We start from the raw sequence: 26405 nt of genomic DNA on the forward strand, positions 1-26405 counted from the left end.
GGGCATCCACCGCTCTTTCTAATTGGAAGAATGATACCCCGGCCTGGCCTAGAGGGTTTAGGTACGCATCTCAATTAGGTGACAGCTCCTTTCCACTCTCCTCTATCTCTCATGCTTCTTTCCCCTGCCCCCACAAAACTGCGCCGTGGTTTCCTTCTTGTTGCGGAAACGAGCGTCTTTCCTAATCTAAAATATCTCGCTCTCTCTGCACGTCCCTTCGTTTCTGTCCGTTTCTTTTCGACGGCGTAATGGTAATGGCAGTGTCGTGTACAGAGGTGAAGCGCAACACGCATATTTAGGTAACACTTCGACTCGCTTCATCGCTTGAGTGGCGATAGCACATCTAGTCATCAATAATATCCGACATGAGTAGCGATTACATGCCTGTGTCAGCTCTTTTGGAGTCTCAGAAATAATAATTTTAAAGAAACAAAACCGCCTAACTTCCTGCATTTTTTAAAAGGGCCAACAGGAATTTATGAAGTTCCTTGAAAAGACGATGTATTCTTCGAGACCTCTATTGTCGTTAGTTCCTACATTATAGTAATATTATAACGAAAAAAAAAGCATATCAACGATACTATCTTTATTTCCACGCCGGAACTTCAGCCCCTCATTCAGACCCTTCAGTCCCCGAAATATATGACGTAACTGGGAGTTCGTGCAGGAAATTCAGGTGGCGTCGCCGCTTGCAATCTCTGTGCGCGTGGTCTCGTTTACCGAGCATCTTTTCGAGGCAAGAGTAGGGCTTTTGTTATTTCATTCGGTAGTTTACTTATACAACAAGAATAGTATTTTTTTAATGTTCCGTTAAGATGTATATTTTAGACGCCTAGCTATCTAAGAACTCATATCTTCTGGGGCATTACGAGACATATGTGTACTTGGGAGATGCAGGTTTTACACCCGAAATTGAAAGGTACCGCTAAGAAAAGGTGATCGTATGCTGGTCGCGTATCGCGCCACACTAAACGTCACAGGCATTCAGCGTGAGTATGACACTGCATGACACTGCACAATAGACATTGTTTTCTACGGATGCTCAGGCTTTACGAAAGGAGTGCTGTATTATATTTCGGATCATCGATTAAATCGCGTGTCTCGCGGCGCCAGTTGGAAGCCTTTGTTATTGCGGTGTAGCTCCCGGCCATTCGTTTCGCGAACAAGCGCTCGGCGTTCAATGACCTACATTTAGCCAGCCGATGGGCAGTGATCGAGGCTACACGGCGCACTCTACGTCGGCGTCGGTGGTTCAGTGGTAGAATACTCGCCTGCCACGCGGGTGGCCCGGGTTCGATTCCCGGCCGACGCAAGTTTCTTCCTTTTTTTTTCACTTTACAACTAAGTTTTTAATAAGAGCTGATGCTGCAACTTGCTCTTCAGCGTGAATTGATGAGAGGGATTTCAGAAATGAGAAGCACAATACAAAATTGTACAAGCCAAGCAGAGACTTTACGATATTTGTACCTAGGGAGCACTGATAAATTTTATAATTATTTTCGATACGGTATAGAAGATTGATTTGCATTATGAAGGTCTCAACTGAAATCTACGTGGATGGTTTTAACGGTCGCACAAACGACACACAAGACCACGGAAGAAAAAAAGTTACCATAAAACGTGGGGCTCAAGCAGCTACTTTTCTCCTTGTAAGTATACTGTCGAGTCTTTTTCGACACCTGGTGATACCAGGAGTAGGCCTATATGACCACCAGTGAGACCTATTGCGTACAAGTCATGTAAGCTTGTCCACACGTTTCTCTGCGACATCGAAGTGCCGCAGAATCACAGGCGGCTTCATTTTTTCTGACCTTTCACTTTGGCTAACCGTTAAGAACATGTAGCTTGCATGAAATGGCCAGAAACAGGAAGTTTCCTTAGCTTTGCATGAAAAGAGTATTGAGGAATGATATGCCTCAAAACCATCATATTTCTTGATTTGATTTGATTTTACTTTATTGATTCATCACAATACATGTGATTGGAGGCGAAGGGAAAAGCCATTTGAATGGCTTGAGGGAGTCCTTCGGCCCGTACAAAGACAGCAGCTCAGTTACAAGCATGTTCTTGACACTGTTAACAGAAAAATTTGTAATGAATCATCATGAGCAAAATATGAATTGAAACGAACCACTAAAATATACATCGATTCTTAGTTACCCTTTACAGCACGTCCTGCATTTTTATACATACTGTTTAGATCTGCGTGATGGCCCAACACAACACTTCATCACTACTATAGTATTGCATTAGTGACAGTTTAAGTGTTTATTTATATAAAGTCAAACAATTTTAGACAAAGGGTTTAAGTTAAGAAAATCCATGCATCAATCCATGCATCGAATTCTCGAAACTCTACACCCGCGTATTTCTTGTGCTGCCTTTAGAGTATGTGTTCGAAGCAACTGGCTACGCCTGTGAAAAAGCGGCTGAGTGTTTTAATGGCGGCCAGTATCTGGGCCTCCTGCGGACCTATACCGTACTTACAGAATGCGGAGTACTATTCGGAAAACGCTCGTACAGCGCTTTTCATTCGCCGTTTTGAAATACGCCATGGGCCCCATATGTGCGGAATGAAGCAAGCTGCAAGGTGTCCTGGTTCACAGAGCGCATGCTCGAGAGCAGTGCGACAGTACCATGTGTTGGGGGCCTAGTCAAGGCATCATTATGTGAACTTAAACTGCGCTTGGGACGAGACACCAGTGTAGAAGTAGACAGAACGAATCATACATCTCACGCAGTCCTTTCTACTGCGTTCGTCTTCTCTACTTCTACTCTGATGTCGTCTCAAGCGCAGTTTGAGTTCACATAACAGTGCGATATAGTAGCAGTGTATCAGCGCGCAAGCGCTCCGTCACGTTTATCCTTTTTTGTTTTCATATTGTGCATGAGAAATAGAAGACTACGTGAGACATATCGTACAGAAAACGGTTGAAACGGTGGTTTCCGAAGTTGCTCTGCAACTCCGCGATCATATTTCTGGTATTCAGCCAATAATGAAAAAGTTGAGTAATTAAGCATAGTTAATGAAATATTAGGGAAATAAAATTAACCTGATAACTATAGCATATAACGTTCGGTTCGAGTCGCTTCCGAAGCACCTTTCTTTTTTTAAGGTCTTGACTCAAGTCACGTTGGACAACTTCAATATTAAAGGCGGACGTGTGCTCGCTCAAATGGCAGGTACGGAGGGTTTGTCAGCAATCGTTGCGCTTTATTAGCAGAACACGGCGGCGCTCACTGATGGTACTTTGATTGTAGAAATTCCGTGTGATGAGCCGTAGCGTCACGAATATATAAATGGACAGACGAAAAATACTTGTCTTTACATAATATGGTCATGTAGCTGGTTCTGCGTGATGCGTAAGGCGCGCGACAGCGAATTTTAATGGGATACCTGTTTTCTTTAGCGCAGCAGAAAGCTTAGCGGTCAGGAATCACGGAATGCTAATGAGGAAAACGCCGCCAAACATTTATAGTCAACATTTTTCGATCTTCTGCAATTATGGAGTCGTGCACACAAAACACATGCTGCAAAGAAGTGGGAGGTGAGTGCGAGAACGCTTCGTTTTTGTGCGCGGCGGAGTGGTGGTTTTCTTCGCATTGGCGCACTCCGCGCGAATGCGCCGCGACTTCGCATGTCCCACTAGTCGCCGCGAAGGCGAAGGCAGCGAGCAATATTTTTTACCTCGTAAGCAGCACACAATTTAGCTGGGATGGATAAAAATACATGTACTCTAATTTTGAGCTCTAATTGTGGTGCGCATGAAAGCCTCTGACTATATTTCTTTTACACGCTATGTACACAATTGTGTACACCACTTATTTTTCCTATTTTTATCGACTAGGAGTAAGAAAGCAAGATATATTGAGCTTTGGATGAATTGGACCCCTAGCATCATGAGTTTGTCATCATTCAACTTCATTTTGTAGCTCACGATTGCAAATGATCACTTTGCTGAAGGCACTACCGTATTCGGCAAGTCGTTCGACGTGCCGCTTCTCACGACCCACTTTAAAAGTATAATTTTTCTTTGCTCAACATTGACATCACCGAAAACCAATTTGCGCTATATTTGTAGCCTGAGATGTCATTCTGTTTACGCAAAAACAGAGCATGAATGGCTTCAGAATAAACAGATATTTAATTACAAAGTAATTGGGAATGATTCCTATAATACACAAAAATTAACCTATTACGACATTGTTTTTGTTGCCATGTAACAAGTGCCTTGAAATAACATTGTATTGATTTCATGAATGTACTGTACAAACAGTTCTTCATAGGTGGCGCCTGAAAAAGATATGGTTCAGCCCATGAGTTTTCTTCGGATGCAAGCCGCTATTACTACGATTACTACTACAGCATGGCGCGGGCTTACCAGAGAAAGCTTCGCTCTAAAAAGGCGTGCCCTTCCTCCACGCACAGTGTCCATTGCGAAGACGAGGTGCCTGACCGCCATAGCATAAACATAAAAGATCTCTATCGGCCACAAAAAAGATGGCACCTGCATTTGACGCGTTACTTTCGAAATTGGGAGCAGAAGATTAAAATTATTCGTACTTTTGTTTGCTTAGCTTGAAAAGAAACGAGACCGCTAGCAACCAGTTGTCACCAAACCTGACATGGAAAAAAGTAAAAAAAAATTAAAAGCTTGCGTCGGCCGGGAATCGAACCCGGGCCACCCGCGTGGCAGGCGAGTATTCTACCACTGAACCACCGACGCCTACGTCCAATCGAGCGGATAGCTTGGACCGTTGCCAGCTGGATCGGCTTAATATAGGTCAGTGAGCGGGCGAGTGCTTGCTTGCGAAAACACGTTTCCCTGTTGGCAGCTGGGGCGACGCTGTATTCTTCGGTAGCGCAAATCGATTTGATCCATTACTCAAGAACAATAAAGAGCTATCGTATGGTGCCGCCCTTTTAATCGGAATTCGATGTCGTGTATTTGCGTCCACTATAGAGACCTGTGGCGTTTCGTTAAAGGGACCGACAACTGGGCGTAACGTGTGATTAGATCCTGGCAGAAATTAAAAGACCGTGAATTGTGACAGATTGAAGCAATTTTGTGGCGAGCTGAGTTCAAAAACACAAAAAAGCAAGTTTCGAATGAATGCATGAAACGGTCCATTTATAGCGAAGTTTTCTTTCGTACCTGGTTTTCCACCATATCGAAAACTTCGAATGGCGCCGCTCACGTGCCCGAAACCTTTTTGCCGCTCAAAATATTTTGGGAAAATACTGTAGAACTAATGTCCATATGTGTGTAATTTTCTCAGATTTTTTCAGAGAAATTGATGCTTGGCGAGCGCCCAGACTGGGACAGTGTGCATGGAATGATCCATATATATATACCAGTTTATTGTGACTATATATATATATATATATATATATATATATATATATATATATATATATATATATATATATATATATATATATATATATATATATAAACGCGATTTAAAAATATAAATCCTACTCAGCTCGCCACAAAATTGCTTCAATCTGTCACAATTCACGGTCTTTTTTTTTCTGCCAGGCTCTAATGACACGTTCCGCCCAGTTGTCGGTCCCTTTAACGAAACGCCACAGGTCTCTATAGCGGGCGCAAATACACGACATGAATTCCGTTAAAAGGGCGGCACCATACGATAGCTCTTTATTGTTCTTGAATAATGGATCAAATCGTTTTGCGCTACCGAAGAACACAGCGTCTCCCCAGCTGCCAACAGGGAAACGTGTTTTCGCAAGCAAGCACTCGCCCGCTCACTGACCTATAATAAGCCGATCCAGCTGGCAGCGGTCCAAGCTATCCGCTCGAGTGGACGTAGGCGTCGGTGGTTCAGTGGCCATTCCACTTCCGGCTTTCGAGCGAAACGGTCGCGGGATGTTTGGCTCCGACGGAGCGGGTTCAGCGGCCCGAGTGGGCCGCGGTAACAGGGTTTTTGTTCCTAGTTCTGAGGATTATCAGGTGATTCTGCCCAATCTGCCTTCCGGACGCATCGTTGCGAACACAGTTTTTATGCATGGCGATCCAAGAGCCCGGCCCTACCGCGTCGAAGATTACCGGGACACTCTGGCCAAGCTTGGTGCGCTCGCCGACGTTTTGGCGTTGGGGGCGTATCAAATGAACCACGTGTGGGCCGTGACAATGACGAGTGCTGACGCTGCTCGGAAATTGCTCTCGGCCGTCGACGTGAAGGTAAAGGATCGCCCATGTTTGCTTATCGACCCAAATAACCGCGAGGTTCGCTTGAAGCTACATTGGTTGCTGCACGGCGTGACCGATGAAGACGTGCGTGTGGCCTTGACGCCCTATGGGAAAGTATTAGAAGTGACGCGGGAGAAGTGGAGAGCGCAAGGCGTCACTGAAAAGGGCTCGACGACACGGTCTGTGGGGTTGAAGTTACATTCCGACGTCAAGGTCGATGACATTCCGCACCAGCTCAAGATTGCCGGAGAGTTGACTCTTGTTGTTGTCCCGGGCCGTGCTCCGTTGTGCCTACGGTGCAAGAGTACTGGGCACATACGTCGAGACTGCCGAGTACCCCGCTGCAATCGTTGTCGCCGCTTCGGCCACGAAGACGCGGATTGCGCAAGGACATACGCCAGCGTTACCGGACCAGCGCAGGCAAACGACGTACTGGAGCACCTCATGGACGAGGCAGACTCGGAGGAAACAGCAGGAGGGAGCCCAAACTCGGCTGTCCAAGATGGTTCGTCAAGCTCACAAGAAGATGGCCTGCGTGAAGCACCAGGTAAGCCCGAAGCCGGGCTTCCGCACGAAGGTGCACAAGGAAGGAGTGAAAAGGTTGATGCGAGCAGCACCGGCGACACCTTTTTCGGCGGAACCGTCGAGACACCCTCCGAGCCAGAACCGATGACTGTGATCGACACCGACAGTGCCAGCGCGACGGGGAAGCGTCCCCACGACGCAGGGAAAAACGAGAAGGGGCCCAGTGCGACCGCGACGGACGAGCCACCCGCCAAAACGACTCCCGCGCGGCGGGCTCTCCTTCGGCCACGGCCGAACATTCCAACGGAGCGCAAGACGGCGGAAACGCCGCCTTTGCCACCGTGAGGACTGTACTGGGGCAAGGCGTTCAGGAAGGAAGTGCAGTTGTGAGGTAAGCGCCATGCCCCTGGGTTTTTCACAGCCTTAAAATGATGCAAATAGAAAGTTCAATCCGTGTGGCCACCCTAAATGTGCGTGGCCTTGCCTCAAGGAGAAAGCAATGCCAACTGTACCGACTAGTAAGCGACCTCGATCTTGACATTCTGGCAGTGCAGGAGACTAAAGTCGATGGCGACGAGGAAACTGGGGGCATGGTGCGCCAATTCTTGTCGCGGTACTCTGCTATAGTTAGCCATGCCGTAGGGACTTCTTCCGGCTGTGTGCTCTTCGTCCGACAGAGTCTGCATGCTAAAATAGAGGCCGTAACGTCATGTCCGTCTGGCCGGCTCATTGTGTGTGATCTCTTGTTTTCATCTTTGGAATGGCGTGTAATTTGTTTGTACGCACCGACTGTTGCCGATGAAAGACGCGTATTCTTTGAACAGCTAAAACAGTATACTCAGTGTAACCGGCTCCTTATCATTATTGGGGACTTCAACTGCGTTCTTTCAGCCAATGACAAAACTAGCGCTCGACAGTACAAAGACGCAAGTACCGTTGTACTAAGCGATATAATAAGTGACCATGGCTTGGAGGATGTGGCTGAATGTCTCGGTGGTGGGAGGACTAAGCAGTACACCCACTTTCAGGCAGCCAGCCACGCCCGACTAGATAGGGCGTACGTGAGTCTTGATTTGGTGCCATTTTGCAAGGAATACCGTGTTAGCGCCGTTTCATTTAGTGATCACTGCTTGGTGAGCTTTCTAGTAGCTAGCACGAAAGAAAGGAAAAGGGGCTTCGAGTGGCAACTATGGAAATTGAATTCGAACCTGCTGAGCGATGAAAAGTTTATGGCGGAAGTAATGACGGAAGTTGAAGAAATGAAAGTTGTGGGTAAGAAGACGTTCAGAGAAAAATGGGAGAACTTCAAGCAGGCGGTCAAAATGAAGGCTTTGGAGCGCTCGAGTGTTATAAGCAGAGAAAAAGGGCAGAAGAAAAGCAGATGCGCAGAAACCTGCAAAAATTGATCAGCGAAGAATGTAGGATGCCCGGCATGTTTATTGACGATATTCGCGCATTGAAACGCAAAATAGAACAGTTCGATATCGAAAGGTACCGTGGTGCTATGGTGCGGGCAAGGGCCGAGAGGACTGATAATGGGAGAAGCACCGTCAAAAAGGGCGTTGGGCTCAGAAAAGTGGCACGCGCGACGTAATCAGATAACAGAAATTGAACACGATGGTAAAGTCAGCGATGCAGCAGACCATATCGAGCGCGCTTTCTTTGAGCACTTCAACAGCTTATTCGCCGCCTGCTCAGTCGACGTCGACCGTTTTAAGAAAGAGTTTTTAACGCTGATGCCAAAGCTAGACAACAATACGAAAGAAATATTGGAGGAACGCATTTCAGAAGAGGAAGTAAAAAGTGCCATTGAAAGTATGCATCCGGGGAAGTCCCCTGGCCCTGATGGTCTGACTTCCTCGTTTTATAAATGTTTCAATTTAGCAATATCACCAGTCCTAACCGACGTATACAATGAGGCACTCGAGCTGAATGTATTACCCCCGTCCTTTTCATCCTCCCACACTGTTCTTATACCGAAATCGGAAGACCCTGTTGCATTGCGCAGAGTAACTTCTTACCGCCCAATCTGCCTCACTAATGGAGATTATAAGATATTTATGAAAATCCTAGCTAAGAGGTTGCAAACAGTCATTACGGAGCTCGTGGGGCCGCACCAGACGTGTGGCATTAAAGGCCGAACTATCTTCACTAATATACACGCAGCACGGAGTATCCTCGAATGCTGCGACGCTATTGGAGCACGAGTGGCAATGCTCCAAATCGACCTGGAGAAAGCTTTCGACAGGGTGCCTCATGAAATTCTTCTGTGCATTTTAGAACATGTGAACTTAGGTAAAATAATTAGAGAGGGAGTTGCCATGGCGTACCGAGACTGCTCAACGCGGCTGATCGTTAACAAGGCGGTGGGGCAGCGCATCCCAGTCAAGCGTTCGGTCCGTCAAGGTTGCCCTCTCTCGCCACTGTTGTTCTGTCTGTACATAGAGTCCTTTTGTTTGAGTGTCATAGAGAATGACTGTGTTCGCGGGTTTAAGCTGCATGAGGTTGAAGTCCGGCTGTTGGCTTATGCGGACGATATTGCCATCTTTTGCGCTGATTCAGACAGCATAACACAAGCTGTCAAATGTGTTAAAAGCTTCTATGCTGCGAGCGGCAGCGCGGTAAACTGGGGCAAATGCCTGGGCTTTTGGCACGGTGACTGGCCAGAAACCCCAGACAGTTTTGCCAGCATGAGTTTGTTACGACACCGGTGAAATACTTGGGTGCCCCCCTCGAGTGCTACAAAGACAGCGATTCGCACTGGAGGAGCGAAGTGGATAAACTGCGGGACAGAGTAAATAAGTGGAATGGCTGGAATTGGTCTATGTTTTCTAAAGCCACAATTTGCAACATCTTCTTAATGAGTAAAATTTGGTATACCCTACAAGTCTTGCATTGTTCGAGGGTAAACATCCAAAGATTTCACCGTGTGTTCGCAGTGTTCGTGTGGGCTTCGTCTTGGGAAAGATCAAGTCGAACCAATTTATTTCTTCGAGTGCGAAATGGAGGACTGGGCTTGTCGCATTTGTTTTTGAGACAGGTAGTCAGTCGGTTTTATTTCTTTCGGGACGTTAGCAACCCATTCCTTCGCACTGTCTGTCAACTTCGCCTGGGGCAACACTTGCCCAGCATGGTTGTCTCAACCGGCAGTGTGCCCGGTGGTGTTTATGGTTTTCTTCGCGAAGTTGTGCTTTCCTGTAGGCTTTTGTCAGCGCGGTTTTCACTTGAGTACTTGAGTGAAGTCAAGCGTAAAAAACTGTACAAGGACCTATGTGATGTGTTTCTACCAGTGCCTTTATATCGGTCCCTTTACAATGTAGGCCATGGGCACACTGTACTAAAGCGCGTCAAGGCGATGCTAATACCGCCAGGTGTGAAGAATTTCTTTTTTAAATTACACACCGGTACGCTGACTGTAAAATCATGGATGGCTGAAAAGGGGTTTATGTTCCTTGGGGCACGCATTGCATAATATGCAGGAAGGATGAGACAATTGAGCATGTATTCCTGGACTGTTGGGATGCTGTCTTTCTTTGGGATGTGCTCCAGCGCACAATCAAAAAGATTTTCCCCTTGATGCACATGGGATCCGCTATTTGCCAATACAAAGTGACGACGGTACCCCATTCGACCTGATAATGCTTATGGCTCTTCATAGCATCTGGAAATCCAGAATGGCAGTCAGTCACGTTGATGTAGATGCACGATCGCCTACGCAGTACTTCAAAGAAAGCATAAGGAATTTTGTGGAGGAACAAAAGTTGCAGGAATTTACTCCAGAGTGGTTGGCACGCGTCGAATTATTATCGACGATTACAACATTTTAACGCATGTGCGGCCACAACATTTGAGCGGTCGTTTTTTAACAATGTTCTTGATTGTTTTGTGTAAATATCTGTAAATATATATATATAGTTTATGTGGGCCAAAGACAGGCAATAAAGAAAAAAAAAAAAGTCGGTGGTTCAGTGGTAGAATACTCGCCTGCCACGCGGGTGGCCCCGGGTTCGATTCCCGGCCGACGCAGCTTTTCTCTCTTTTACTTTTTTCATGTCAGGTTTGGTGACAACTGGTTGCTAGCGGTCTCGCTTGTTTGCAAGCTAAGTAAACATAAGCACGGATGATTTTAATCATCTGCTCTCGATTTCAAAAGTAATGTGTGTAACGTGCAGGTGACATTTCTTTTTTGTAGCTGATAGAAATCCTTTATATTTATGCTATGGCGGTCAGGCACCTCGTCTTCGCAGTCGAAACTGTACGCCGAGGAGGTGCACGCCTTTTTGCAGCGAACCTTTCTTTGACAAGCCCGCGCTGCGCTGCAGTAGTAATCGTAGTAGTCGCGGCTGGCATCCGAAGAAAACTCATGGGCTGAACCTGTGCGTCGCGTGATCTCGCTTTGACCATTCAAGTGTAAGCGCGTATTATGAATCTAGCGGAAGATTCACGACATCACGTGGCGTCCGCTGAAACGTCATTCGCTAAGTCGGCAGGTCACCTGACCTCGCTTTGCCCAATCAGGTGGAAGCGCGCGCATTTCAAAAATCTAGCGCCGTATTCACAATAACACGTGATTTCGCCAGCCAATCATACTTGCACGCACGCTTTCCTCACCATACGTTATCTCGCTAGCGAATCGTATAGACTTGCGCGTACAGGCGTCGCCAGTGCCGAAGACGCAGCGTTGCGAGCTGGCGAAGCTGCGGCAATTCGCCAGCGGAGAGCCGACGACTCCGATATGCGAACTCGCGAATCCGAGGGTGAAGAAATGACGGCACCTGCAGCAACGAAAACATTCTTCTTTCAACTACATAGGGGAACGCTCCCCGTCAAACACCTTCTAGAGGAAAAGGTAATGTCTGTACCATGGGAACTGACTGCTAGGGAAACGAGAAAAGAGGAAACGAAACACCACGTGTTCCTTGATTGTTGGACCGTCTTCTTGTGCGACGTACTGCCGTGCTCCGTCAAAAAAGAATCTCCCTTAGACCCCTCTGACATTCTGCATCTCTCTGTTGAAAGGGATGACGGGGCACCGTTTGATCCAGTAATGTTCATTACACTCCACAACATATGTGCTGTATGGCGATACGGCACGCCGACGTGGACGCCCGTCCGGTGTGTCAATGTTTCATGGACAGCATAACCCGTTTTCTTAAATAACAAAAACTTCCTTGAAAGTTTTCCAGATTGCTTAGCTGGGGTAGAGTTCTTCTTACACATGAAGCAGTTTTAGTGGGACCTGATTTGTCCCAGTTAGAGTACTGTTTTTAGGCGATCAATGATTGTGCTGCAAATAGCGGTCGCTCTTCTGTTTGTTATATGTAAAAACAGGTAATGAAGAAAAAAAAAGTGCCTCAGTGGTTCAGTGGTAGAATATTAGCCTGCCACGCGGGTGTCCTGGGCTTGATTCCTGGCTGGCGCAGTTTAATTTTTTTTTTATAGAAGATGCTTCACTTCGTTAGTCAATATTTTAGATTACGTGTATGTACTGCGAACCGGGTGACCGCGGTTGCAGATAAAAAAATCCACTATTAAAAACAGTAAGAGTTTGTAATTAGAATGCTGTCTTTTTGTTTCTCTCTCTTTTTTTGAAGACATCACAAATTGGTACTTGTCAACACGTGTGCCGTACATAATTTCCCCTTTCTTTTGATACAGGAATGCGTGGTCGAAACGTGCCCGTGGGACCGCTGTTCGCAGCCGACACTCGAGTCCGTAGCTGAGCCGCACGGTTTCACAACGGCCGGCACACACGTCGCCTCTGGTCCGCAATCTGGGAACGATGACGGCACCGATACCCTAAAGGGCCGCCGCAAGTCGCTTGTCAGATGTGAGCCACATATTGCGTTGGCAGTTAAACTGTGGCCGTCAGTACAGCAGAAGTCTGTTAAATGAAGCGTACAAGAGAGGTAGATGGACATGGTCGTAAAAGTTAAGACAGCGATGTTATGCGCGACGCATAACATGCTACACAAGATACAGAGCATACAGGTCACTGGTAGCGACAATGGTACAGGAGAGTGGTTTTGTCAGAGCGAAATTGCACATTCATACGCTAAAAGACTTGGGTTCCCTTGGAGTCCTGCATGATCATACTAGCAGTATTTTTCGGGCACTGGTGCTTGAAGTATTGATTACTTTCCTTGCATTTAGATGACGGTTTCGAAACAAGTGGTGCACCAGTAGAAAATGTTTACCGGTGACCTAGCTTTGCCAGCGTTAGAAAGGCCGGTTTATTCCTATTTAACGCTCTAGGAGGATAAAGTGGAAGCATTCCAAGGCCTATAGGTTAAACTCGTCGATATCTTAACGTACTCTCAAGCATCAGGCCACACCACAGAACAGCAATAAATAGTGATGGTGAAACTGAGTATAAATTTTTTTGTTATTTGACGGGTGCGCTCGAGAGCTATTTGAGTAGAAATGGAAGAGATGACCGTGGGAAGCATTGAAATTCTGAATGATTAAACGTCGCCATAGAACAGCTGCCTCCGCTCATCAAAAACTTCCCGTGGTGCTACTGTTGTCCTATCTACTCCACAGTGAAACAAACCTAACCATTGCGTATCAACGCGGCCACCTTTCCAATATCTCCGAGTGCTTCAACGATGATCACGGCTGGAAAAACATGAACGTGCTCAGTATGGAAGCATTGGGAAAGATTGAAGATCTGTCCGCAAGCAGAAACCATGAAAAAAAAAAAATACGCATAAAACATTGAGCACGATGAAGAAATGCCACCAGCAAGCTTATTTTCGTTCTTGCTTTACGCTACGCAATGTTGAAGCAGTACTTTGGACAGAATTAAAACGCATGTACACGCTATAACGGCAACAGCTAAGTGGCGAATAGCTACTGTAAACGCGTGTGCTATTCGATGTGCCCTTTCGACGTTGTCAACTGAAACTGGTTGGGAACCAGCCAATCTTGTTCAGTTGTACTTTATTAGTACTGCCTATTGTGTTACGCTACTGTATTGCCATTGTGTTCAACGGACGACCGAAGAGGCGATTTTCAAAGATTGTGGTCATGTACAGGCTACAGGTAGACGTTCCGGTGATTAAAAAGATACGTCAAGCATATTTCACTGGCGTAGACAGCTTACGGTGTCATCAGGTGTTGCCATTGAGTGGAGGGTACACAACAGCAGCAGCATCATCAGCAATAGCCATAACAAATGCAACAATAGCATTCGAAAACACTGTGCATTCGGCCAAGAAATACGAACGAATAGTTCTCAATGTATGGAGCTAATGTGAAATGAGTCGTGCTTTTATGATGATACCGAAAGGGAATATATTGCCGGAATTATGCAATGTAACATCGCAACCGTCCAATCCGAAGGTGAGACCCTCTGTGAATGTTAATACACCTTTAAACCACCATTGTAAGAGTTATATAATGCATACAAATCCGCATTTTTCGACGTAAGAAATACAGAATGAGCGTCAGCATCAGCGGTAAGAATACAGCGGTCATCTTGAGGATCATCATTAAATACAATCGGAACGCAACAGCTAAACATTATCTAAAACGTTTGTAGTTAACTCCAAAATGTACAAATACACATTATTGCTTTTGATTCCGGAATCGAGAATTCCATAATGAAATGGCTGAGAGAGCACAATCATGATCTTAATGACATGTGTTAACTTTCTGCCTTCCCTTCGCGCGCTTGACCTCTCTTGGAACCTGATCTGTTACTCATATTGGCTCTTAATGTTGCTCTTAATCATGAAGGGTAGTGTACCGCCATCCCTCAAGATAAACGTATGTAACAACTACATCTTACCGGTACTTACCAGAAACCTTGGCGTTAACGAAGAGGGTTCAACTTAAATTGAGGACGACACAGCGAGCAATGGAAAGGAAAATGATCTGTGTAATCTTAAGGTACCAGAAGAGAGCAGAATGGGCCAGGGAACGATCGGGCGTTAAGGACATGTTAGACGAAATAAAGAAGAAGAAACGGGCATGGACACGGTATGTAGCGCGAAGGCAAGATGACCGCTGGTTATTAAGAGTAACACACTAGCGTTAGACTACATAGGCGCAAATTGATACAACCCTCGGTCTCGTAGTCGGCGGCACGACGATCCGCGAGATCACTCAGCGCACCCGGTCGGCCATTGCGTGGCACGGGAGCCAGCAGCACGTGCTCATTGCGCTGGTGGCCGTCGTCGTGCTCCTGCTCTCGCTCGCCGTGCTCATCTTGGTCTTCGTGCGCGTCGAAGACCCCCTGGTGCTGACGCGCTGCTCGTCCACAAACTGTCGGAGCGCAGCGCGCGACCTCGAGCGGTTCCTGGACATCGGTGTGGACCCCTGCAAGGACTTCTACGGGCACGTCTGCCGCCGCTGGGAGGAAGTCGCCAACGCTGAACCCAAGGACGACGCCAACGCAGCCACGACACATGGTGAGGGATAACTGTCCAAACCAGCCTCACAATACGCGTCAACCATCCAAGTGGCTGCCTTTTGTATAATATTACATAGGGTGGCGCACGTAATGGCAGCCAAGCTTACAAAAAAAAAAAAAGAAAACATGGTCGATCCGTCCTTCATAGGAATCCTTCATAGTTCATTGATATATGAGAACTTGTACAATGTCTATTGGGTTTGCACTGCCTAGTGGCACATCTCCGGCCCGACGACTAACGTTCATGATTATGATTTTCTCTTGGGGTAGCTGAAGTTCTTAACATACACCTCGACCCCGCATGGTGAATCCCGCGCAAAGGTGGCATCAACAACCGCATAAAAACATCGGCACTCGATGTGCACTCCTTCAAAACGTCGTGAAACGCCAAGAGAAACGCTACGCGCGTCGTGTCTCCCGAGGCTGGCCGTGATGTTTTACAGGGCGAACGGGGAACGTGGTGCGACGGCCAGGCGAGCGTCGGCGAGCTACTTTTTTTCATATGTATGGATGCTATGAGTGAGGCTTGCACTAAAGTCACAACCTCGTGGTTTGTTAAAGCGTTGACAAAATTACACTGCTCCTATTGGAAACGCGCCGAACGGTGCGGTCGTAGCAATGGCGCGTTGCCGGAGCTAATCGCGAAGGCCACGCATTACTTCACTCTACCGCTTCCAGACGGCGACAGCACCCCGCGACCAAAAGCACTGAGAGAAAAGTGTGAGAGATAAAAGGCGCGTTCGTGCAGCCTCCTTCATGTGTTCCAGTGGTTGACGGTAGATGTGTGCCTACGTGTTTGTGGTGTCTTGTAACATAATTCTGTTGTCCCCGTTTGTGTGATGTACAACCGGAAATAAAAAAAACGACGGTAGCGCAGTGGGTTAAACGCCCGCCAGCCATCGTCGCGGACCCAGAGATCGTGGGTTCGACTGCTGTCAACGGAAATTTTCTTCTAGTCTATTCTTTGCCGAGGCAGAAATGCGTCAGGAAAGTCTTGGTGGACCCTGGCATTAAACACTCTCCTGTTAAAAAATTCAGGACCACATGTCCTATCGAAAAAATGAGGGGAAGCGAAGCTTGGCGTGTGCGTGCCTGACGCACTACTTCTCTTTTTTTCTTTTTCTGTTCCTTTCTTCTTTCCTTTGTTTCTTTGTTTCTTTCTTCCTTTCTTTCCTCGTTTCTTTCTTTTTTCATCCTTTCTTTCTGTCTTTCGTTCTTTCTTTTTTATTTCGTTCTTTGTTTGTTTGTTCTTTTATTCTACGTTTCTTTCTTGCTTTCTTTGTTTTTCCTTCCTTTCTTTCATTCTTTCTTTCTTGCTTTCTTTATTTGTTTGTTACTTTCGTTCGTTCTCTCTTTCTTTGTTTTTTTCTTTGGCTCTTTGTTTCTTTCTTCCTTCCTCTGTTTCCTTCTTTCTTCCTTTGTTTGCTTCTTCGGTTCTTTCTTTCTTTGTTCGTTTCTTTCGTTCTTTCGTTGTTTGTTTGTTTCTTTCTTTTCTTCTTTCTTTCTCATTGCGCTATGCTCCCTCCTAACTGTTTCCTTTCTCCGTACATTGCACTTAGCGTAGCTCTACTTTCTACGCCTCAAAAAATAAATTCTAATCAAATAAAAACAAGCACAGACAACTTAAAATCCATCTGCGCCCGAGGATTCTGCGTTATGGAGACTTTCATTATTCAAAAGCGGTAAAAAAAATGAGATACGCAGATGCTAAAGCGTGACGAATATTTTACACGGACACAACAAAAAACTTGCACTGACCTTGCACTGACTATCTAAAAGTGCTGAGTACTAAATTCTATTAACAAGAATGCAAAATACTGCAGGCTTCTGCAGAACGTTACTAGCAGCATATACTTACTGTTTCAACACACCAGGCGTCTGTGTTGAAAGAAACGAGAAAAACAGACAAAAACGTTGTTCATACGTTTTAGGTGGCACATTATTTGTAAGGGCATTAAACCTATAACCGAACTTCAAAACTTCGAGAACTAATTAGTACGTAAACAGCGTTGCTTGCGCAAGTGCACAGATGGCCGTACACACCGTAGATGTAATAGCCGCGTATTGGGTTGTTATTAAGCGAAGCTTTTAACCCGAAGAAGCTTTTCCCGAAGATTTTCCCGAAGAAGCTTTTAAACTCACACATTTGGGCGTCGTGGCCGAAAAGCCCGGCGCCCGCGAGCGTGAAGGAACGCGGCCCTCGCGCGCCTGTCACATGTGTGTTTGTACTAGTGATGCAGAACTATCGATAGTACTATCGATACTATCGATAGCTGAGTCACTATCGAACTATCAATGGTGAAAAATACTATCGATAGCGCTATCGATAGTAAAAAATTCGATGGTATTATCGATAGTATAAAATAAACAGCGCGGACTCACTTCAGAATAAACTTGGTTCCCCGCGCGCCTGATACATAGGGGAGCCGGAGGAGCAGGCTGAAGGGCAAGAAAGTTGACATGATTGTGTTCTTCACTAGTGTGCTTTGCTGACACATGATGATAAAGTCAAACTGTTCAGCTGTAGCGGAAAGGAAGCCTTTACATGTGGTGGGACTGCGCGGCTTCAAATTGATATTGCATTTTATGATTTCAAAATAAAAATATATCAAGAAGTTAACTGTACAGTGTAACTGGTTGCTTTTGGATACGAATTTATAGATGGATATATTCCGCCATTTCCACTGCAGAAACAATTAATTTCTCTGACAAAAATTGCTCATAAATTAAGCGAGGCTGGTAGTAGCCTATCGCAAATGTTTTGGCAATATGGCCGGCCAACAACCGCATCATTATTCACACCACTATCGATAGTATTGTCACGTGGTTGTGACGGTGAAGAATGCTGCAGCAAGACTGGGAAGTACGGAGCTCTTTATTTGGGCGAACGTGTGCCCAGAAAATCAAAACTCAGTATAGAAGCGATACATGGTGCGCACTGATAGCAGCGGGAGCAGTCGTCAGCTATTGAGTAATTTGATCATTGGTGAAACGCGTCGTCTTTTATACATCAGTAATCGAACCTTCAAGCGTTATTGCTGGTGCTCGCGTAAGCTCTCGAATAAACTTGACTATTTGCGTCTGGCGCGTAATCTTAACAGAATGATCTCAAACAATCGTGAAGCTTCTCAAACATCACGACGCGGTCTACGCAAACTTTGCTAACAGCCTTCGTGGGGGAAACCCGAATACATCGAAACAAAGCAATAAACACGAGTGGCAGTAATATCGCCAGTAATATTAACGATGGTACTGCCGATTGCACTATCGATAGTTTGTCGATAGTAGCACTATCGACAGTTTGTTTACACTATCGATACTTTCAAGAAAACTATCGATAACTATCGATAGTCAATTTACCGATAGTTCTGCATCACTAGTTTGTATGCGCGTTTTCCTATAATTGATGCTCTCTCGATGGTCGGCTAGCTTGTCTGCGATCAGTTGTTTCTGATATGGAAATCTGATCTTTTATTGAGGTCACCTGTCAGTTCACGTAGTCACGCCTCATTGTTGACTTGATATGAACGCATGACCGTCGTTGTTGCATGTAGCAACAGAAGGGTTGTGCTGCTGAGCACGTGGGTGACGGTTCAATTCTCGGAATGGAGGGAGCAAAAATTGGGAGCGAACATTGCGCAATGCGGTAAAAAGAAAGAAAGAAAAAGAAAGTAGCATAGCATTTGAGGCACGCATACGCGAGGCTTCGCTTGCCCCCCATTTTCCCGATAGGGGAAGGGCTACATTTTTTTCTGAGCCCTTGGTGCAGCTTCTCTCGGTCGATGTCAGTGCGCACGTTCATTATGCTGCAATAACGTGTGAAATTGAGCATGCATGTGCATTGAGCAAATGTTAAATTAAAAGGCATATGTTACGAAAGGAGTGAAATGGGCTATGCTCGTACTTTATGCAGGCATGTTATATTTATGAATTCCTTAATAGATATGTTATTTGCGAACTCTTCGAATCTGTAGCGGCTATTTTGATGGCGTACTTTTAGCAGAACGGATACATACATCTCCCCTATATTCTTACTGATGAAATGTGAAGGTTTTCTAGCTCTTTTTCAACAATATCTTCCTTATGAACGGTTGACCACGCTCCCATAGAACAGCACGTAGTATTGTAAATCGTTAAATAGTTTTCTAAACACTCATTTTTTGTGTGTATAGCTATTTCTTAATGGACAGCGCCTTGCAACTTTGCCGTAGTAGAGGATATAGGATGCTGGATCGTTCACCTTTTATTCTAAACTCAAGAACACATATTCCTTTGACTTCTTTCTGGCCGGTTTCCTGGCGTTGGCTTTTGAGGACAGCGCACCGCTCTTGCATAGTGCAACACCAGGTATTCTACAACGCGAACCTTTTTTTTTTCAGAATAATAATATTCAAAGCGTTCATACCCCAACGGGAAGAACCACACAGGCTTTTAACTCCCTTCAGCCTTAGAGTGCAGGGTCCAATTTCAAAGAGCGAACTCTCGTTCTTTAGCAAAGCTTCCTAACGTTATTTTTGTCTCAACCCTTATATGCTTTCACTGTTTAAGTATTCAGTCAATTACTGCTCAAGAGCACGGTGTCGCCTGCGAACCTTAAACTTCTGGGACACTCTCAGTTAGTCTATATTCATATTAGTTTTTTTCTTCAACACAAGCCACGGTGGTCTAGTGGTTATGGTGCTTGACTGCGGACCCGAAGCTCGAAGGATCGAATCGAGGCTACGGCGGCCGCATTCCGATGGAGACGAAATGCTTGGAGCCCATGTGCTTAGATTTAGATGCACGTAAAAGCACTCCAGGTGGTCGAAATTTCCAAATCCCTGCACTAAGGTGTGTCTCGTAATGATGTGGTGGTTTCGGACGTAAAGCCCAAACAATTATAATATTATCATTTTTTTTTTCAAGCATAAAAGGGGGCATTGTCTTCATTTTTTATAGTGCGAAACCACAAGGAAATTGATACGGACTTCTAAAACGAAGCATCCTTTTGATAATGCTTCCTTCGCCGAGAAGGAGTTCGAAAACTCATTTGCCTTTCTTCAAGCGTGGTGCAGCCGATGACACGAAGACACCGAAGAATGGAGCATTTCAAACTTACGACCATAGCCAGGAAATGTTTCGACGTACACTACTGACTTATTTGTTAGTCTGTTACACTAACGTGTTTATTTGGCGCACGTATGCGCTACTCCAACGTCACTCGATTGTGTGGGCTGTGTCGTATTGTGCGAGGACCCGCGCGGTTAGACAATGTCACTATTGCGTGCGTCTGGTATGACGTCACCACCACCGGTCGGTTCGTCCTTCCGACCGGAAGTGCCAGCTGACGTACGCAGAAGACCTTTACCTTCTGTATTTGCGCTTACCAAAGGAGTTGGCTTTAGGCCCGTCTCGTACGACTGATAAGCACTCGCTTATCTTGCAGTGAGCAACGACTTTCTTGGCGCCCATTGGCGGTCCATGCTGACGCGCCTCAACACCAGCTTGCACGAGACTGGGGCAGAGATGGACACGCACCAAGGTGGAAATGCAACCAGCGCCTCAGCTTCCCTGAAAGCCGTGGCCAGGTTCTACAGGTGACCACAGCGGCGATCACTTGCGTATTCTCTAAAGTAATCAGTTAACCGTTTTAGATGTATTCAAATGAAAAGCGCGCTGTATATCAGTCTTTCTATGGCTCTCTACGATTAACGTTGGTTCGCCGCGTAAATTATTTAAAAGATAGCTCAGCTTTAGTCCTGCCTTGTCTTTGCCAGTGAGAGAGGAATATAAACTGATTTAATCCATATTTATTATGTTTTCTTGATGCGCGCCTACCATGCCACTCCAGATGATGGTAATGAAAAGTGAAATGAAACACATGGGGCACGACAGGCACGAAACATGCATAAAAACGCAGTAGTGCTACAAAAGTGGGTGAGCCAATACAAATGCGAATTTCCTCCCGGTCCGTGTCCCGAATCTTGGATCGACGCCTTTGCGATGTGTTCACTCTGCCATATCGGTTAACCAGGAGGCTAGTAAATCATATGAAAGCGAATTAATAGACAACTGGAAGCAGCGCTGGGAAAATATACATTGAAATTGTATCGCGATACAATACAAGGTACTCAGGCAAGCAGTATTTTGAGATACGGATACACGATACTACCGCAATAATTGTATCCGATACGATACTTGCCAATTGCATCTTAAGATACTTCGATACATTCCCAAATTAGTTATTATATATCCATATGACATAGCAGCAAACGCCAATGCGCAACAGTGTATGCTTCAAATTTCCCAAATGTGAACAATTTCGTTTCATTTGAATGACATGTCTGTTAGTATCTTAAAAGTATTGTCCTTCTTGCTCAAGGTACATTGGTTCAATTCCGAAACAGCATACCGCGGTTTATTTAGGCTGCTTAACAGGACACATCTTTATACACTTCGCTGACAGCGGTTCTTGCTTGTCTATTTTGTAATTGACAGGAGTCGCTGCTCAGCTTGCCGGCCAGCTAGCGGGTTGCCATCTAATCACACGAACTTCAATAAGAAGCCTTCGCACAATGTTGCAAATACGAGCATGGTGTTTTACCTTGTCCGTAAACCACCACTATGCAGTACCTGATCACCGCCCCGCCACGGCGGTCTAGTGGTTATGGCGCTCGACTGCTGACCCGAAGGTCGCTGGATCGAATCCCGGCCGCGGCGGCTGCATTTTCGATGGAGGCGAAAATGTCTAAGGCCCGTGTACTTGGATTTAGGTGCACGTTAAAGAATCCCAGGTGGTCGAAATTTCCGGAGAGCTCCACTACGGCGTCTCTCATAATCATATCGTGGTTCTTGGACGTTAAACGCCAGATATTATTATTATAGTACCTGATCACCGGACAAGTGCACAGTAGCAACAAAGCGACATTTTCTCTGAGGAATAGTGCATTCGTAGGGTACATAAAACTGCAATGGTTGTTGATATTCTACCTATCTGCTGGTATAAAGCATTCGTTATCGATATACGCACTAACGTGCAACATTTGATGAATTTTTCTTAAACGAAAGAACTGCAACCAGGAAACGACTGAGACGCATTGTATTGTCACGTGGTATAGTGCCGATTAAGATGGCAGCAGTCAAATTGTAGGAAAGAAACTCATTATTGAACTAACTTAAGGTAATAAAATAGAAAATTCATTGTAAAATTGCCTGAAACGACTCGTTGGGACGCTCATGAGAAAAACGGAGCATTTCGTATAAATGTATCTCGAAATCCCCCATCTAACTTCTTTAAGTTGGCTCCTAACAATTTCTATTATTATAATACAAACTGAATTTCGCTATTTTATTAAGTGGTAAGCAGAATGTTCGGTACTGTATACTCCAGAACCGCCACGGTGGTCTAGAGGTTATGGTGCTCGGCTGCTGACCCGAAGGTCAGGGGTGGGATCCTGACTGCGGCGGCCGCATTTTCGATGGAGGCGAAAATGCTTGAACTTAGAAGAAGGTGCATGTCAAGGAACCCCAGATGGTCCAAATTTCTGGAGCCCTCCACTACGGAGTCTCTCATAATCATAAAGTGGTTTTTAAACTTTAAACCTCAAATATTATTGTTACTGTACAGTACTCAAGGCACGCCCACATAAATATATGTTTGTTTTCAAAATCGCCATGGAAGAACAGGAAACTTAAGTGAAGTATAATTGTGTACACAGGAGCAAAAATAACGCAGCCTTTGAAAATTAACAATAAAGCAAAGAGCTTATTTGGCAGCACATTACAAAAGAGATATCGCAGCGACCACACCGTAAAAAAAATATAAAGAGACCTAGGTAATATATGGAACACAAAATGAGGACAACTAAGAAAGCATTCGTACTAACAATCAAAATTATTATTTTAAGAACTCTTTGGATAGAGATAGCAGGGAAAAAGATACGGTAATCCGAGGTATCTTTTGTTAGGTAAAGGCTTGTTCTATTAGATTGAGCATCGGTAAAGGCTTGTTCTATAAGATCGAACATCGATACCGGTGAAGCTATAGTTTTTAGAACGTTATTTGCATATAAGTCAATGTCATCTCATGTAAGGCAAAGTTACATTCAGGAGGTTCTTCAAATCGCTGGTGTGGGGAAAGCCATGAGACGCAAGGCAACTTTATTCTTGCATGCGTCAGACTTCGTAACTAAGCTCCAGGCAAGATAATCTTCAATAACGACAAGAAAACGGCATATGAATTTGCGTGGTAGACGGTGCACTCAGTGGAGTACGCGGCGCAGGACCGTGGCTAAGAGCAAATGTCATGGAACTGACACAACCAAAATAAAAAAAAAAATCGAGAAAACAAAAGCTACGTAGGCTGGGCGTAGACATTCGCGCGCTTGTTTGTGTCAAGATGCGCGAAAGCTGCCTCGTGACTCCGCTCCGCCAATAGGGACGCGCACACCTCATCGCCTGCCCTCACTAGAGGACTCTGGCAGAAAGATATAAATATGTCGCTGCCCTTAGTTTTATTCAGGTGGCTTAATGGCACCAGTACCAGCTTGAGAAGCGGAGTTTGGTCAGCGATAATTGTTTTGCACGTTGGTGTTGCGATAACAGTATCTAGTTTCATAAGATACACGATACATTATTGGATCTATGGGAAATACAGATACAGATACTCATTTTGCGAGACGTATCGCTATACAGATACAAGATACCCGAAGAGTATCTAAGATAGCATCTAAGATGCATGTATCTTCGGCACTGCTCAGCACTGACTTGAAGAACAACGACCTCATGACCTTTAGCAGAACTCTGTTATTATATATCCCCTTATAGCGGATATTGGCAAGCTGTTTTTAGTGGATAGAAAATGTTTGTCAAACTCAATGCAGTGCCTTCTCATTCGCCGTACATCCTTCACTGCGCCTTAATACTGTACATGTACGGTACATGTACATAATTTAACGTCAGCGGCATCATCATCTTTTGCTGCAGGTTCTGCCACCGCTTCCTGCTCTCGCCGAACGTCTCGCTGGCAGCCATGCTTGATTCGCTTGACGTCGACCGCGCCGCCCTGCAGGCTCTGCTCAGGGCGCCGGACGCGATGTCGCTGCTCAGGGCGACCATCACGTTGTCGCTGACTCGCGGCGTGCACGTGGCGTTCAACCTCGGCGTCGTGCACTCCGTGTCCTACGGGGAAACGCAGCTGCGCGTCTTCCAGGCACGCATGCGCAAAGTAGAATAAGTAGGCTTAGGCCGGACCACATTTCGCGCATTGTGACCGCTCGCTGATAGACTCGCTAACCCTGAGCAAGTAATAATGTTGAATGCTTTGCTAACGCTGCTCATTGTTTGTTTGCCAACCCTTGCTCATTTTTCGTTTGTTTAACGGGAGGTCGTCTCCCTGATTTCACTGCGGCACCTCATCTACTTTGAACTACCTGTTCACATGGTCTAGTATGTAACCATGCTTAATATAATTCGATGTTGATGCGTAAAAGAAAAGACAGTGAAAACGTCAATATCTTACCCATTTACGATAAAGAGGCACGAGCAGAGGGAGTTTCGACAGCTAGGAAAATATAAAGGTCCTAATTAACGTATCGCGATAGCACTTTGCCCCCTCTGTGAGATGGAATAAAATGACTTGACCTGCAGAATTTCGTGCTTCTCTCTTTTTCTCATTTTCGGTACACTGCTGCAATCACATGTAAAAGCCACACGTATTTACCTTGTTTTACCTCCCACTATTTTCTCTTTGTCCTCAGTTCTCATAAATGAATTTCCTTTCTCTCTCTCGAGTCTCGGGTAAAAAGCTGCATCAGCCTCATTTAGGGGCATTGATTCTTTGGCCCAAGTTATACAGGCTAGAATTAACCTAGAAGAGCCATTGATAGATTGCAATGTTTTCAACAGGCGGACGCCACGTGGTCAATCAGCAGGCATTTGCTTGTAAGCGTTTCTCATCGATTAAAGGCATGACTTGGGAGTATAAATATGCGTAAGGTCGCTTCAATGGCTTAAATGGGCAGGATATAAGTAAATAAGCAGTGGTAAAATGAGAAGATGGGGCTAGGTAAGTAGCTTGCGGTGTCCCCTTGAAAACGCGAGAGTAAAATTTTTCTCAGACGCGCTCATTGCTAAGACGTTTAAAGCAGACCCAGTGCGTGACTGCAATTGAATAAAGGTTGTATTTGCGAGAGTAGCGTTTCATGCAATCGATATAACGTTAAATATACGCTGTATGTTACGTCCACAACAGTTTATTAACAATGAGTGCTCAGTGAAATTATTCGATTATAACTAGGGCTCCGTGTTTTCGGAGTTCATCTTTCTTGAAATTCGGAGGGTGTTTTCGAAGTTGATTTCTTGGAGGGAATTCGGCGTTTATTGGAGTTTATTTCTCGTAAATTTCCGATTCTCCGAAATTTGTTGCTTAATTTTGCATATTAAGTTGTTGCAGTGTCTTATTAATTTTATTTCCAATGAAAATGCATTGCACTGTTGCTCAAAAAACTGTTTTTCCATCCTTTCATTTTTTTTTCACTTACTGTTTATTTACCCTGATGATAAGGCTCTTGTTGCGCACTGCTGTAAGCTCACCAAAGTGTACTTTTCGGGGGGTCAGGAGCTATAGTCAAGCTGCGTCTCAGCTTTTTCTCCCAGCATCCCTCATCTTCTCGATGAAAAGAAAGGATCGATTATTATTATTATTCTCAATACTCCGAAATCTTAGATGAAATCAAGGAGGTTGAAAAAAAACTTCTGGAGTGGAGGCGGCGAGCCGCCGCTGAAGCCGACGACCGCCATATTGCTCCGGGCAGAAAACGTGTCGGTCGTCGCTTGAGCCCGCGCGGAAGTTCCACAGATGGCGAATTTCTCCGCTCCTTTGGTGACAAGCGAGTGTTGTGGATGTCTCGCTTGTTGGACTGCGATCTACTCGATAACCACATTTACAATTTGTCGAAGATTACCAAGCTGTATATAAAAAACGCCGGGCCTGCGCGCAGCACAGTCACAGCGAAAGCTGGAAGAGCGGCCTTTCTAGAGCCCGTTCTAAACTCTCTTGGGGAAACTAATACAAGTACACTTTCAAGGTACCCACTACGTCGCAAATCATATCATAATTTTTGTGAAGTACGGAAGCAATCACTATGCCATTATTCGTCTTTCTGCGGATAAGCGAGGTGCCGCTACACATCTGTAAGGCATTATGTGAACTTTGTTGATGCTGCCTGTGGTTCCTGGATGAAGAATTATGGCTGAGCCTTTTGTAATGG

At 45.3% G+C, this 26405-nt stretch overlaps 2 protein-coding genes and 3 non-coding genes across 5 annotated transcripts; 4 read left to right on the plus strand and 1 right to left on the minus strand.

Moving 5' to 3' along the window:
* Positions 1-1241: 1241 nt before the first annotated feature.
* Positions 1242-1312, plus strand: Trnag-gcc (transfer RNA glycine (anticodon GCC)). Its single transcript has one exon. It is a non-coding gene; the product is annotated as a tRNA-Gly (tRNA).
* A 3344-nt stretch (positions 1313-4656) lies between these two features.
* Trnag-gcc (transfer RNA glycine (anticodon GCC)) lies at positions 4657-4727 on the minus strand. The gene has a single exon. It is a non-coding gene; the product is annotated as a tRNA-Gly (tRNA).
* A 4334-nt stretch (positions 4728-9061) lies between these two features.
* On the plus strand, positions 9062-15165 carry LOC125757415 (uncharacterized). The gene is made up of 3 exons (XM_049413001.1): positions 9062-9136; positions 12399-12570; positions 14822-15165. The coding sequence occupies exons 1-3, from the start codon at positions 9062-9064 to the stop codon at positions 15163-15165; spliced, it is 591 nt and encodes a 196-aa protein (XP_049268958.1).
* Trnag-gcc (transfer RNA glycine (anticodon GCC)) lies at positions 10695-10766 on the plus strand. The gene has a single exon. It is a non-coding gene; the product is annotated as a tRNA-Gly (tRNA).
* Positions 15166-20588: 5423 nt separating the features above from the next.
* LOC125757273 (uncharacterized) lies at positions 20589-24763 on the plus strand. The gene is made up of 2 exons (XM_049412711.1): positions 20589-20732; positions 24121-24763. The coding sequence occupies exons 1-2, from the start codon at positions 20617-20619 to the stop codon at positions 24368-24370; spliced, it is 366 nt and encodes a 121-aa protein (XP_049268668.1). The 5' UTR covers positions 20589-20616; the 3' UTR covers positions 24371-24763.
* The last annotated feature ends 1642 nt before the right edge of the window (positions 24764-26405 follow it).

Source organism: Rhipicephalus sanguineus, chromosome 2 (genome assembly GCF_013339695.2).
Source record: "Rhipicephalus sanguineus isolate Rsan-2018 chromosome 2, BIME_Rsan_1.4, whole genome shotgun sequence".
Classification (NCBI taxonomy): Eukaryota; Metazoa; Arthropoda; class Arachnida; order Ixodida; family Ixodidae; genus Rhipicephalus; species Rhipicephalus sanguineus.